The 13,893-nt window shown below is 40.3% G+C and overlaps 1 protein-coding gene across 6 annotated transcripts in view; it reads left to right on the forward strand.

Annotated features, from left to right (window-relative positions):
• Window positions 1–3,085: 3,085 nt before the first annotated feature.
• The window catches only part of STRADA (STE20 related adaptor alpha), a 28,356-nt gene continuing 17,548 nt past the window's right edge, over window positions 3,086–13,893 (forward strand). Inside the window, exons 1-3 of one of the 6 annotated variants that reach the window (XM_047708538.1) lie at window positions 3,086–3,478; window positions 12,034–12,113; window positions 13,802–13,859. In XM_047708538.1, the coding sequence (XP_047564494.1) occupies window positions 12,078–12,113; window positions 13,802–13,859 (94 nt within the window). In that variant the 5' untranslated portion in view covers window positions 3,086–3,478; window positions 12,034–12,077. Of the gene's footprint in view, window positions 3,479–12,033; window positions 12,114–13,801; window positions 13,860–13,893 lie in introns of those variants that run through there. The other 5 variants (XM_047708539.1, XM_047708543.1, XM_047708540.1 and 2 more) reach the window with 5 other exon arrangements.

The following is a 13,893-nucleotide window of genomic DNA, read 5'->3' on the forward strand; positions in this document are numbered from 1 at the left end:
AAGTAAGGATAGTAACTGTTTTCTTCCTACCTCACAGGTAGGTTAGCACGAAGAGATATATAATATGTGTGAAATTCTTTCATAAACTACAGTACCTTAAACATGTGAGGTATCATCTAGAACTCTTCTCCAAGTGGTGCATTTTTGCTTTATTCTCTTTTGCTTTCCTTTCTCCCAGTGGAAACCAAGTAGATCCTTTCAGGGTTCTCTTAACTTTATCTGCAAAATGTGACAGGGTACTTTGGAATGTGGGTTGGGGGAACAGTGATACCTTTCTGTTTCCTTAGTAATAGAACCTTTTCCTGTCATGCACTAGAAGTTGAAACTTCTTTAGATGAGACTTAGACCAAAGAAAAACACTGATTGGTATTCTCACTCCCCCGTACAATAGGAATAGGCACATGAAAATTATTTAGAGCAGTGTTATACAAAGGATCTGTTGGTTTTGGTGGGATGGGTGAAATACTGAACTTTATCATCCAGATTCCTTATCCTTATTGTTTGTGTTTCTACTTATTTTGAATGATTTGAAAGGATATAAAAGGGAAGAGGCAGTTACACCCAACAGGAGTGGTTTTTATGACACGCTGCTAAAAGAATATAGTATGATGTTCCTTATTTTCTAGAGTTTGGTGATCAGCAAAAGATTTATTTGTATTTGAAAGAAAGTGTAATGTTCCTTGGACAAGTTGAATGCTATCTTCTCAACGCCATTAACTGAGTATACCAACTTCAGAATAAAACAGACTTTTTTCTTCTGAAAAGCAGAAACGTACATCTACTATACCACTTTTTTTTTTTTAAGATCTTATCTATTTATTTATTTATTTGACAGACAGGGATCACAAGTAGGCAGACAGGCAGGCAGAGAGAGGGAGAAGCAGGCTTCCTGCTGAGCAGAGAGCCTTATGCAGGGCTTGATCCCAGGACGTGAGATCATGACCTGAGCCGAAGGCAGAGGCTTTAACCAAACACTGAGCCGCCCAGGTGCCCCTACTATACCACTTTTAATGGATATTTTGTTCTTTCCTTCATCTTTTAAAATTAACTACCAAATAAAATTAACTGCCTTTTAAAATTTCACCTCTTTGGTTTTATCCAAATAGGGTGACTTTTATTTAAGACACCCAGGCCTTTTTAAGTAATTAGTTCCTATCACATTTTGAACATAAATGCTTATATCACTTTCTTCTGAATCTTTTTTTTTTTTTTAAAGATTTTATTTTTCTGACACACAGAGAGAGAAATCACAAGCAGGCAGAGAGAGAGAGGAGGAAACAGGCTCCCCGCTCAGCAGAGAGCCCGATGCGGGGCTCGATCCCAGGACCCTGAGATCACGACCTGAGCCGAAGGCAGAGGCTTTAACCCACTGAGCCACCCAGGTGCCCCCCCCCCCTTTTTTTAAATGTAACTATCACTTAGAAAGTTTGTAGCAAAGCTAGAAGCTAAATGCCAGTTTTCTGCTTTAGGAAAGAGCCCTGGGTTTGTAGCAGAGACCCTGGTGCTGTCCTAGTGCTGGAACAAGTCTGTTCCCTCCTCTGTGAGGGAGCATTCTCCACTCTTCCTTCTTGTGATATAACAGACAACCTGTATAATGCACTTTGACATACAAAACGTTCTACAAATTAAATAATCCTGCCCATTTTACTAAACCAAACATCATAAGCATTTCCCTCACTTGAGTATTCTAGGCAATTAGTTTTACCTTACCTTTCTGACAATTTATATGGTATCTTGAGGAGGCCAGTGAATTTAGTTTAAACTGGATGCTTTGAGTTGAAAGCAAAACTTGCTCATCACAAGTCAAAAGCAAAGCAGCGAGTCTTTGTAAACTCTGAAAGTTGACCTTTCATTACACTGGTTTTCTAAGTTATCTGGACTTAGGAGGTCCATTTGCAAGGAAAACTAAAGTGAATGGAAATTTGCTTCTAGAAACAGTCACAACAGAAGCTGGGCCAAAGGTTTCTCTAACCAGCATTTGTGAGCAGTCATGAAGATGGCGAGACCTTTCAGCCACCTTGACGGATTAACATCCAGTTAGAGAATGACATGGCAGCTGGGCCAGTGGGCTGGGAAGAACCTCCATGTTTAAATTCCCCATAGCAGTGGCTGCATCATTTGGCATCTTTTCTAGCACTGACCTTTCTGGCACCCTCAATTCCAAAGACCACGTGTGAAGAAGGTCTTTTTTTCTAAAGAACATCGCCAAGAATTTTACTTCCATTTTTACCATCTTGCTGTTGTCAGTTTACCGTTTGCTGCGCAGAGGGGCCACTTATTTTGAAAACGAGAGAAAAGTGTGGGTCCTGCTTTGGAAACTTAAAGCACTAGATAAGATCAAAGTGATGGACGTGAAACTGAATGAGGTCCTGAGTCACTGGCAAAGTTTACGTTCACATTCACATATTTCGGCCCGTTTGCACGCAGCTGAACTTCTCTCCCATCTTGGAAGTTGGGACACTATAAATCTGTGTCACCAGATCTCTCCAACTTTGGACACACGCCCCAGCCCGACACGCAGGGAAAGACGCAGGCCCACACAGGGAGCCTCTCTCAATTGCCATCTTCTCTCGAGCCCAGCGCGAACTCGGCTCAGGCTTGCAGCACAGGCCTCTCAGACTTGTGCACGAGGAAGGATCCAGGGACAGAAAGATCCAGAAGTGTGGGGAAAAGTTCCTGTTGGCTGTTTTACTCCTTTTACAGCTAAGGAAACTGAAGCCCAGAGAGTGGGTTTTCCCCTTCGCAGCTTGTCGGTCTGGTGCCCGAGGGGCGTTTGGGAGGCCTTCAAAGAGCAGTGCGAGACAGCTTTTTTCACTAAAGGCCTACCACACAAAATAAGAAAAATATATATATTTTCTTGAAGTAGCCAAGTCATCATCGGCCAGTGTGTGGTTGCCTTCCTCTAGTCCCCCCTGACTCTTCACTATTGAAATCCTCCTACTTCCTTCCTGCTGCGGGGGCGGGGAGGCTCCTAGGAGCCCTTGTTGGACCCCGCAGGCCCCGCTAGCCAAGCTACGCCTTCGGCTTCCGCACACTTGGGGGAAAGGACCCCTTCGGTTAGAGACCGCGCGCCCTCCCTCAGGAACGCGCCGCGCGGACCCAGCTAACTTAGAACCGAAGAAGCGCTCCCCGCGCGGCCGGTGCGGGGAGCGGCCGGTGCCAGGAGCCTGCGGGGGCAGGAGGGGGTGCCAGAGCCTCCGACGCGACGCGGGACGCACCGGGGAGCAGCCCCACCCCCGGGGCTGAGGGAGCCGGGCCGGGAACCGAGGACCGCGCTTCCTCACCCGCTTCGCGGAGGAGCCGGGGCGGGGCGGGGTGGGGCGGGGCTCTCCTCCACCAGCCCTACCCCGGCCCCGCTACTGCGCATGGCACGTTGCGTACCTCCCCTCACCCCCAGCAACCGGCCAGGCGGCGCGGCCCTAAACTAAGGAGGCGGAGCTGAGACGGGGTCGGGACTGCTTGCTAACTCCAGGACCAGGTACCGGGCTGGCGGGGCCGCCTGGTGCGCTCCAGGGACCAGTCCCTTCCCGCCCTGACGCCGATTCCATCTCCTCAGGGGCGGGCCTTCGTCAGATCGGCCATCCCGCCCCCCCCTCGCCCTCCACGGGTCCCTTTTCACCCTGTCCTCCTCGATTCCCGCAATGAGAGGGGCTGCAGCCTGAGAGCAGGATAGGCTTGGGCCTGCCCGGGAGACGCTGGAGCGGAGTTGCCGGGCGAGAGAGGCGAGCGCCTGCTTTCCGTACCCATCTTTCCCCCTGACTCCTAGGTGGGGAACCTGGGGCCCAGGTGTCAGTCTGCCCTTCCCAATGAGGTGGCCGATGCTGTGCTGACCCCCCCGCCCCACTCCCATCCCACAACCCCAATTCCCATCCATCCCAGTCTGGACAGGCAGTGAATCAAGCTTAAGAAGAGAGATTTAGGTGACTCTTTGAATCAGCAAAAACAAAGAGCTTCTAATCGTCCTGTTGTTTTCCAAGAATGTTTCAGTGCCCACGGTAGATTTGGGGTGGCGATGGCGGTGGGGGTAGGGAAGTGAGCGCGAGGGAAGGGGAGTGGTTAAATAAAATTGTTCAAGTTTCCAGGAAATGGGGGACTAATTTTTCTGCCCAGCCTTCTGTTAAGATAACCTAGCATATTCTAACTCGACTTTCCCCGAAGAGGAAAAGCCGTTCGAACTGGTCCTTTTCTTACTGTATTATACCTGTTGAAGTACAACCGTAATTCAGTATGTATTTGAGGCTTGAGGACAGTGCTCCATTGACTGATTCATACTGTCTAAAGACGCCCAAGACTGTTTCTTATTCTTGAGAATTGAAGAAACCTAGTCTTACTGGTTACCTGCCTTAGGCCAGGAACCTACTCAGCTATTAGTTACAGTGCTGAACTTGTAAAGTCTGTTCCCCCACCCTTCAGCCAGGTTTCTTAGAGTATCGTAACTCAAATGCAGTGTTTGTAGTTGTAACCCCAGACATAGAAGAAGTTTAGGAAAACAGTGACAGAAACAGGGGAAAAGGAAAAAAAGAAATAGAGCAAGGTAAACGAGTTCTTTTCTGTTCTATTTGGCATCTGGTCAGCCACACTGTCAAATCGGGCCATGTCTTCTTGGTCAGTTGTCATTGTATCTTTGCAGACACTGTCTTGACACTTCTCCCTAGACTTCTCCGTAATCACTCTGGTTTCTAGAGCACAAGCATTGGAACACATCTACCTGGTCCTCTACCAGTTACCTGTGTCATTCTGGGCTTTTAACCTCTCTAAGCTTTAAGCTGCTGATCTGTAAAATGAGGAAGATACTACTTACTGTGAGCCGATCTCTGTGAAGCATTTACCATATAGTAAGTTCACCATAAGTGTGTGCTGCTTTTATTATTTTTGCTATTAACAATATAACAGATAAAGAAGTGCCCATTTGATGTGTTGGGCACCGCAGCCCCTGGGAATGCAATAGTGTATAAGATGCACTTAGCAGTTGACATTGCGGTAGGTGTAAGGGTTGAATACAGAGGCTGAACACCTAACAGAGGTGCAGGGTAGGGGGTGGAGGAGAATGGTGGCCAGGGAGGACTTCTGTAGCACAGGGTACATGAGATGAGTAGTAAGGAATGACAGGTCAAAGTTAATCAGGTTGGGGGAGTGCAAGTGGTCCAAGAGGGGAAGCAGAATCTTTAAAGTTCTTCCTTTGGACTCCATCTCCTACCTCCCTTCAAGCATGATGTCCGACATATGGACTTATCCCAAGGCTTGTTTCCCAGCCTTCTCCTTTTTTCTCCCCATTTTCTCCTTGAGTGCATTTGTCACTGTATAGCTTTGGCTGCTAACTCCCAGGTCCACATAGCCATCTCTAACATCTCTCTGAAGCATCAGTCTTACTTTTCTGACTGCTTTATCTTCTCACTTGGATATATAACTATTTTCTCAACTTCAACATGATTTAAAAACTCGAACTCATCTTCCCACCAGAACCACTTCCGCCTCTGAGTTTCCTGTTTTGTTGCTGACACACTACTCTTTCCCAGTTACTTGGGCACAAAAAAAAATCAGAGTCATCAGAGTTGTCCACAAGTAGAATGGGTTCCATGATAAGGCAGTGAGTCTCTGGCAGGGGAAGTTTTCAAGCAGAGGCTAAATTAACCTTACATCCTAGGGTTTGTAAAAGCTCTTCCCCTAAAGGGTGGAGGATGGGCTAGATGATTTATGGTGTCTTAACTAACTAAATATAATTTCTTCATTTTTCCTTCATCCCCTACCCATCGATTTCTTTTTTGTTGTTGTTATTTTATTTTATTTTTAAAGGTTTTATTTATTTATTTGACAGACAGAGATCACAAACAGGCACAGAGGCAGGCAGAGAGAGGAAGGGAAGCAGGCTCCCTGCCAAGCAGAGAGCCTGATGCAGGACTCGATCCCAGGACCCTGGGACCATGACCTGAGCCAAAAGCAGAGGCTTTAACCCACTGAGCCACCCAGGCGCCCCTACCCATCTATTTCTTAACATTCCCTCTGCTACAAGCTCTTATCACCCCAAATATGGTCCGCTGTAATTGTGTTCTAACTGGCATTCCTTCCTCTGGGGATTTTTCACCTCCCATTCTTCCATCCGTTTGCAGATTAATATTCCTTAGACTGTTTCTTAGAACAAGGCTTCTCAAACATTAGTCAATACAATGGTCCACAGACCAGCAGCATTGCCATCAGCTGGGAGTTTGTTAGAAGTATTAGGCCCACTCCAGACCTTCTAAATCAACATCTGCGCTTTTAACAAGATCCTCAAATTTTGTGAATGCACTATAAAGTTTGAGAGACACTATCTTAGACCACTGTTTTGCATTTGTCACTTTTCTGTTTAAAACCTACAGTGGCTCCCTGTTGCCTGGTGAAGAAAATGCATCCTCTAGCATGCACATAAGGCCTCTTCATTGTTCTCATATATCTGGAGTTGTGCTTCTATAACTGGTTATGCAAAGGGCTGACATAACTTCTCGGTATATTTGATCAGTCGGTCAACATTACTGAGTGCCTACTACGTGATACGCACTAGTCTAGAAACTGGGAGATACACGTGTGGACAAAACAAAGTAAGCACTAAAAATGAGCACCTAGTACTATTTCATGCTTGGAATTCCCATTTTCTTTAAGTCCTCTTTGACACTGACTACCCAGGTCTGTCCTAGGTTATAGTAGCTGTCTTTCCCTTTGCTGAACACCACAAGGATTTGCCCATTTCTACGTATGCCTTCTCCAGACCTGCTGAATTAAAAATTTTTGAAGGTGGGAATTTGAGCACCCATAGGTTTTTATAACTACATGAGTTAATTTGAAACACATCCTGGTCGGGATCCCATGTTCAGAAAATTAATGAAACTGTTGGTGTGGTAGTCTAGGAGCAGTTCTTAGGTTTTATTAATTCATAGTGTTTGGAGACTGACTTTACTTTCTATTTCCAGTATTTTCCCAGAGCATAAATGGTTCCTTTTGCAGATAAAAATCATCTTTTTATCTACATTAATATTCTATTTTCTTTCTGTTGTAGACTACATATGGATATGGACCCTGCTTCCTCTTAAATTTCTTTTGCACGACGCTTGTGTTTAATGTTATTAAATAATGTGCTCTCTAATAATCTTTTTTTTTTAAGTCAGTCAATATTTTTACTATTTCATGCCAGGATAAATGATTCTCAACATGGTGATGATCTTCTATAAGAAGATTAGGATGGGGTGAGGATAAATGCAATTTGATAAAAATATATAGATGATTTTAAAAGGTCTCCTCTTGCCCCTGGATTGAAAACCATTGCTTTGATTTCTCTGAAGCAGTTCCAAGGATTCCAAGAACTCTGTGTATCTGATTAAGTTCCCACTCCGTTGCTATACCATATACCCACAAAACCCCAACCCACCTCAAAAAAAAAAAAAGGAAACATGGCAAGGATTTTTTTCTAGATTCTTCAAAAGTGTTTCTGATTATTTAGTCATTTTACTTTTAAAGTCATTTTTGTTGAGATACAATTTACCTATAATAAAATATGCCTACATGAAGTATATGGTTTGTTGAATTTCAACAGATACACTTGTGTAACTATAATGCAATCAAACTACAAAACATTTTCAGCACCCAAAAAGTTCTTGTGTGTCTCTTTGAATTTGGTCCGAGGGAACCAATGACCTGCTTTCTGTCATAGTATTTTTACTTTTTCTAGAATTTCATGTATATGAATACATAGATTTACGTCTGACTTTCACTTAACATGATATTGTATGTATCTGTACTTTGTTCCTTTTTATTCCTGAGTAGTATTCCACTTGTGAATGTACCACGTTTTGTTTTTTCACTTACCAGTTGATAGACACTTAGCCATGTTTTGGGGCCATGGTGAATAACGCTGTTATGAACATTCATGTACAAGTCTATGTGAACATATGTTTCCATTTCTCTTGAGTAGACTACCTAGAGCAGACTTAGTGGGTCACAGAAAGCTACTAAACTATTTTCCAAAGTGGCTGTTACAGTAGTTTGCATCCCCATCAGCAGTGAATGAGAGTTTCTGTTGGTCAGTATCCTTGTCAACGGTTGGTACTGTCAGTTTTTATTTTTAGCCATTTCCGTAGGTGTATAGTGGGTATCTTATTGTGGCTTTATATACATTTCCCTGATGACAAGTGATATTGAGCATCATTTCTTGTGCTTAGTGGCCATTCCTGTTCTGTTCAAATCTTTTGCCCATTTTTTAAAATGAGTTGTCTTATTGAGTTGTGCAAGTTCTTTAAATATTCTGTATATAAAATGTTTTTTGTACACACACACACACACACACAAACACACACACACACACACACACTTCGCTCCCAACTTGTTTATTTTCTTAGTGGTGTCTTTCAAAGGCAGCATTTTTTCATTTTCATAAAGTTTATATTTTTCTTTTTTATTTCATGCTCTTGGTATTCTTTTTTTAATTATTTTTTCTTATCCCAACATCATGAAGATTTTCTCCTGTTTTACTTAGTAGTTTCAACTTTTTCTTTACTTCTTTGATCCATTTCAAGTTAATTTTTGTGTATCATATAAGGTAAGGGTGAAAGTTCATTTTTTCTAAATGTCTGTTAAGTTGTATCTAGGTTATTTTCCCCCATGGAATTACTCTGGCCCCTCTCTTGAAAATTAATTGCCCATACATGCATGGATCTATTTCTGGATTCTCCATTTTGTTTCATTGATCCATTTGTCTATGCTAGACCAAAGTACACTGTCTTGATTACTGTAGCATTAAAGTAAGTCTGGAGGGGCGCCTGGGTGGCTCAGTGGGTTAAAGCCTCTGCCTTCGGCTCAGGTCATGATCCCAGGGTTCTGGGATCGAGCCCTGCATCGGGGCTTTCCGCTCAGCAGGGAGCCTGCTTCCCCTCTTCTCTCTCTGCCTACTTGTGATCTCTGTCTGTCAAATAAATAATAATAAATAAATAAATAAAGTCTGGAAATCAGGTAATATAAGTCTTCTAATTTTGTTCTTTTTCAAAATAATTGTGGCTATTTTAGGTCCCCTATATTTCCATATAAATTTGAAGATCAGTTTAGCAATTTCTCTTTTAAAAGTCTGCTGGGATTTTGACTGGGATTGTACTGAATCCATACATCAATTTGGAGGGAGTTGACATCCTCACAATACTGAGTCTTCTAATCTATGAACATAGCATATCTCTTATTTAGCTTATCTTTAATACCTCTTAGCCATGTTTTATAATTTTAAACATACAGGTTCTTATTCATAATTTTAAAAAGTTATTCCTAATTATTTTATGTTTTTGTTTGTATTATAGATAGTTTCATTCTTTAAAATTTCATTTTCTAATTGTTCTTCGCTAGTATATAGAAATACAATTGGGTTTTGTAATTGAGCTTCTTTCTAAATTCATTTTTTTAGATCTAATAATTTTTGTACAATTCTTAGAATTTTCTATATACACAATCATGTAGTCTATGAATAAAGAGTTTTACACCTTCTTTTCCAATCTGTTTGCCTTTTGTTTCTTTTTTTTTTCCTTTTTGCTTTGGCCAAGACCACTAGTACAGTGATGTACAGAAGTGATAGGAGCAGACATTCTTGTTTCGCTTCTGTTCTTAGAGTCAAGTCACTAATTCTTTTTACTACTAAGTATGATGTTACCTTATACATTTTTCCTACATATTTTATCATTTTAAAATATTTTATTTATTTATTTGAGGGAGAGCTCGCACGCATGCTCTCTTGGAGCGCTCCCTCCAGGAGAGGAGGGAGAGGGAGAAGCAGACTCCACACTGAGTGTGGAGCCTGATGGCAGGGCTTGCTCTCAACCCTGAGATTGTGACCTGAGCCGAATCAAGAGTCTGATGTCTAACTGACTGAGCCACCCAGGTTCCCCTTTCATATATATTTTTTACCAAGTTGACTTGGTAAATTCTATTTCTATTCTATTCCTATTTGGCTATTCCTATTTGACTGAATTGTTAAATCGAGAATTGGTATTGAATTTTTTCAGATGATTTTTCCCTATCAAGATGGCTTTTTTTTTTTTTCTTGTTTACTCAGATACTCTGGTAAAATTACATTGATTCTTTCTTTTTTTTTTTTTTTTAAGTAAGCTCTAATGCCCACTCTGAGGCTTGAACTCATGAACATGAGATCAAGAGTCACATGCTCTACCAAGTTCATTTTTTTCCTGCTCACCCTACCATTTCTTTTAACTCCTTAAAATTGTTTTTAATTTGCATACAACTTTGGACAAAAACAGTTTGGTATATATTGATTCATTTTTTAGTATTAAAACAGTCTTCAGTTCCTGAGATTAACCCCACTTGGTCATGATGCATTATGCTTTTAGTCACTCTAGATATAATTTTTTAAGATTTTTATTTATTTACTTGAGAGAGAGAGAGATCACAGAGGAAGAGGGAGAGGGAGAAGCAGACTTGCTGCTGAGCAGGAAGCCTGATGTGGGGCTTGATCCCAGGACCCTGAAATCATGACCTGAGCTGAACGCAGATACCCAACCAACTGAACCACCCAGGAGCCCCTCCAGATACAATTCTTAACTATAAATTTACCAAACATAAAACAAGATCAGGATGATATGAAAAAAGAAACATCTGAGAAATGGCAAAAGTTCTTGGAAATGTATAAACATAATTTAAAAATTAGTAGAAGGGCTAGAAAATAAAATTGAAGAAATATCTTGGAAAGTAGAGTTTAAAATAGGAACAAAACAAGTATAAGTTAATTCTAGAAGTATGTTTTTATTAGGAATTCTGTAACATAAAAACAGAGAAAGTGGAGGAGACAAAATTATCAAAGAAATAATACAAGAGGGACGCCTGGGTGGCTCAGTTGGTTAAGAGGCTGCCTTCCGCTCAGGTCATGATCCCAGCGTCCTGGGATCGAGTCCCACAACGGGCTCCTTGCTCCGCAGGGAGCCTGCTTCTCCCTCTGCCCCTGCCTATCACTCTGCTTGTGCTCACTCTCGCTCCTCTCTCTCTCTGACAAATAAATAAATAAAATCTTAAAAAAAAAAAAAAAAAGAAAGAATACAAGAATATTTCCCAGCATTGGAAGATCAAAATTTCCACACTAAAAAGGCTACAGTAGGAGAGTCTGGCTGGCTCAGTTGGTGGAGCATGCAACTCTTGATCTTAGGGTCGTGAGTTTGAGCTCCACGTTGGGTGTAGAGATTATTTAAAAAAAAAAAAAAAAAAAGGCTAAGTGCAGCTAGCTTAGAAACCAACTAGTCTAGATTGTAGCATGGGGATGGAGAGCCTTAGAAAAGCAATCTTTAGGGGAAAATTGGAATGGATGAGTTAGAATGTATTATCAATGTAAATATATTGATAAGACAAATAGCAGAGATGTACTTTGAAAAAGTCAGTTAATATGTAGAAAACCAAACAAGTAAAAAAAAAAAAAATGAGTCCATTATCAACTCCAGGAAAACAAATAGTGTACAAGAAAACAGATGTGGTCATCTTTGCCTCAGCTCTGAACCATGTTTCCACAGTCATAACAATGTAAATGTCGACTATTGATTTAATCAGTATGCCAGAATTGTGTTAAGAATGAAAGCAAGAAAGTAGGGTGCAGGAAGGTGATGTGGGAGAGTTTAGTCTTCATCTACCACAGTAGAAATTTAGTAGATATATATCTAAAATGGCCATATAAACATTTTTTAAGAATGCTAATAAAAAGCAGGATAAACAGCCAAAAGAAGTGAAGCTCATTACTTCTGGGAAAGGATCAGTGGGGAATTGGATCAAGAGAAATTTAAAAAAGAAGAAAACCACATAATAACAAACCTGTCTTTTCTTATAGAGATTGCGGTATTTCCAAATGTAGTGGCTAGAGTACATCCAGTTTTATTGTCTCTGAAAGTTTCTCTAAACCAGTCTTCAGAATCTAGAAATTTATAGGTCTGGTACAGTGCTCTGAGTGGTAGACTCATAGGAGGTTTTTGTTCATCAAAAGGCATTTCTATAAAAGGAGATTTGACTAACCTGTTTCTATTTTCCTTTTAGGCTTAAATTTTTGAAATTGAAGTAGGTCTACACATTAGGAACTCATGTCTTTTCTTGTAAGTAAACCAGAGCGAATTAGGGTGAGTGTTTCTATTCTTCCGGCTTTACTATTTTTATTATCTGTAAAGCAACGTGTTTTGGCAGATATTGTAGGTCATTTTTATGTGATGCTCGGAATCCTCTGGAAGGGAGGAATGTGGGAAGTAAAGCAGATATTACAGCCTCCATTCCTGAGAAAAGAGCTTGAAGGTAGAGGCTGACCAGAGACACCAAATACACCCACCAGTTCGTCTGATAGAGAAGAAATGGTGGCTTATTTTATGAATATCACTCATACAAAATTAAATGAATAAATGTCCCTTTTCACTATAGAGATGTAATTGCTAATAAGCTGCCTATTTCCTATGTATTTTCAGCAAGTTTGTGTATTTTAAAAATCGGTTTCAAATTGTCATTATTGGAACACTTTTTCTAAGTATAATCATGGGTTTTAACTGAAGACTCTTTAAATGTGAAAAATGTTATTACAACTGAAAGCTTCAACAGCTAAAATGACCTCAAGAACAAATACTGGATTTAGCTTGTTTGTAAGCTTCCTTGACTTCCTAAGAGAGCATTATATTTTATTTATTATCAAGTATTTAATTTCTAAATGCAGTAGTAATTATTTTAAAATTCTGTAACAAGGAAGAAGTGCTATATGACACATGAACATTCCACTTTCTTTAAATATTGAAGTATATGTTATATTTTGTGATACAGTATACATTATTTTTTATACCAAGTTTTTTTTTTTTATTATTTTGGGTGTTCTTTTTTTTAATTTAGAAAAAAACTGATACAGAGGAGGACAGAGAATGGTGTTATAGTTCCAATTCAAAATCCATCTTATATAGCTTATTTCTGAATGTCACTTAACTTCTCTTTTCTTGTGTTTGTGTATATAAGAATAATTTATACTGGAAAGAGTAAACTTCACTGTTAAGAAGAAAAACAGAATCTCTCCTTAGCCTGAACTCTGTCTGGTGGAAAGAATGCCCCCAAGCCAACCTTTAACACTATTTCTTAAGTGAAATTCAACCTTGATTTCCATTACTTTTACATATAAGCTTTTTCTCTGTGTCAACCTTGCCTGATTCATGTGAAACCAGACCACTGATGAGTATTAAGGAAATCCAACACTCATTTGAAATAGGATAGTAAAGTGAACCATGATTGGTAAAGTAAGTGTGGTCCTTGTAAACCTGGTAGAAAATAGAAGTGGTGACGTCTTTAGAAATCCTAGTGGATGAAAGAGTATTCAGCTTACTGTTTTCTTTTACAAATTAACAGAGGTTGTGAAAAACTGTTTGATGTCTATTTTCCATATTATGAATTCCAGTAGCATTTTTTACATTGGTATTCATGATCCAACGCATCTGTAATAGACAGCCATTGAGAGTGTCAGATGGAATCAGAAGGTAGTTTTATGTATAGGAAGGACAAAAAAACCTTCTTCGTTGTTAGGGCCAATACTACATGTTTCACAACTATCTGTCAGATTTGAAGATTATTTATCAAATTAGGGCAAAGAAGAATAGAGAAAGGAGTTAACCTATTGTTTTCTGTTGACTTAAGTCCAGGATTCTTTTTAAAATTTTTCCAGAGAAATGCATCTTAACTGTATGGCATGATTCTGTTTTTGTAGTTTATGTTTGTCTAATGGCTGATAGCTAATTTTTTGTGGCTTGGAAGAAATACTAATTCTCTTTGGGGTTTTCCTCTTTAGCGGTGGGTCTCGGAAAAGTTCATTGTTGAGGGCTTAAGAGATTTGGAGCTATTTGGAGGTAAGTACAGTATGGCATTTTGCCATCACTTCAG

This window comes from Lutra lutra, chromosome 16, assembly GCF_902655055.1.
Source record: "Lutra lutra chromosome 16, mLutLut1.2, whole genome shotgun sequence".
NCBI classification, from domain to species: domain Eukaryota; kingdom Metazoa; phylum Chordata; class Mammalia; order Carnivora; family Mustelidae; genus Lutra; species Lutra lutra.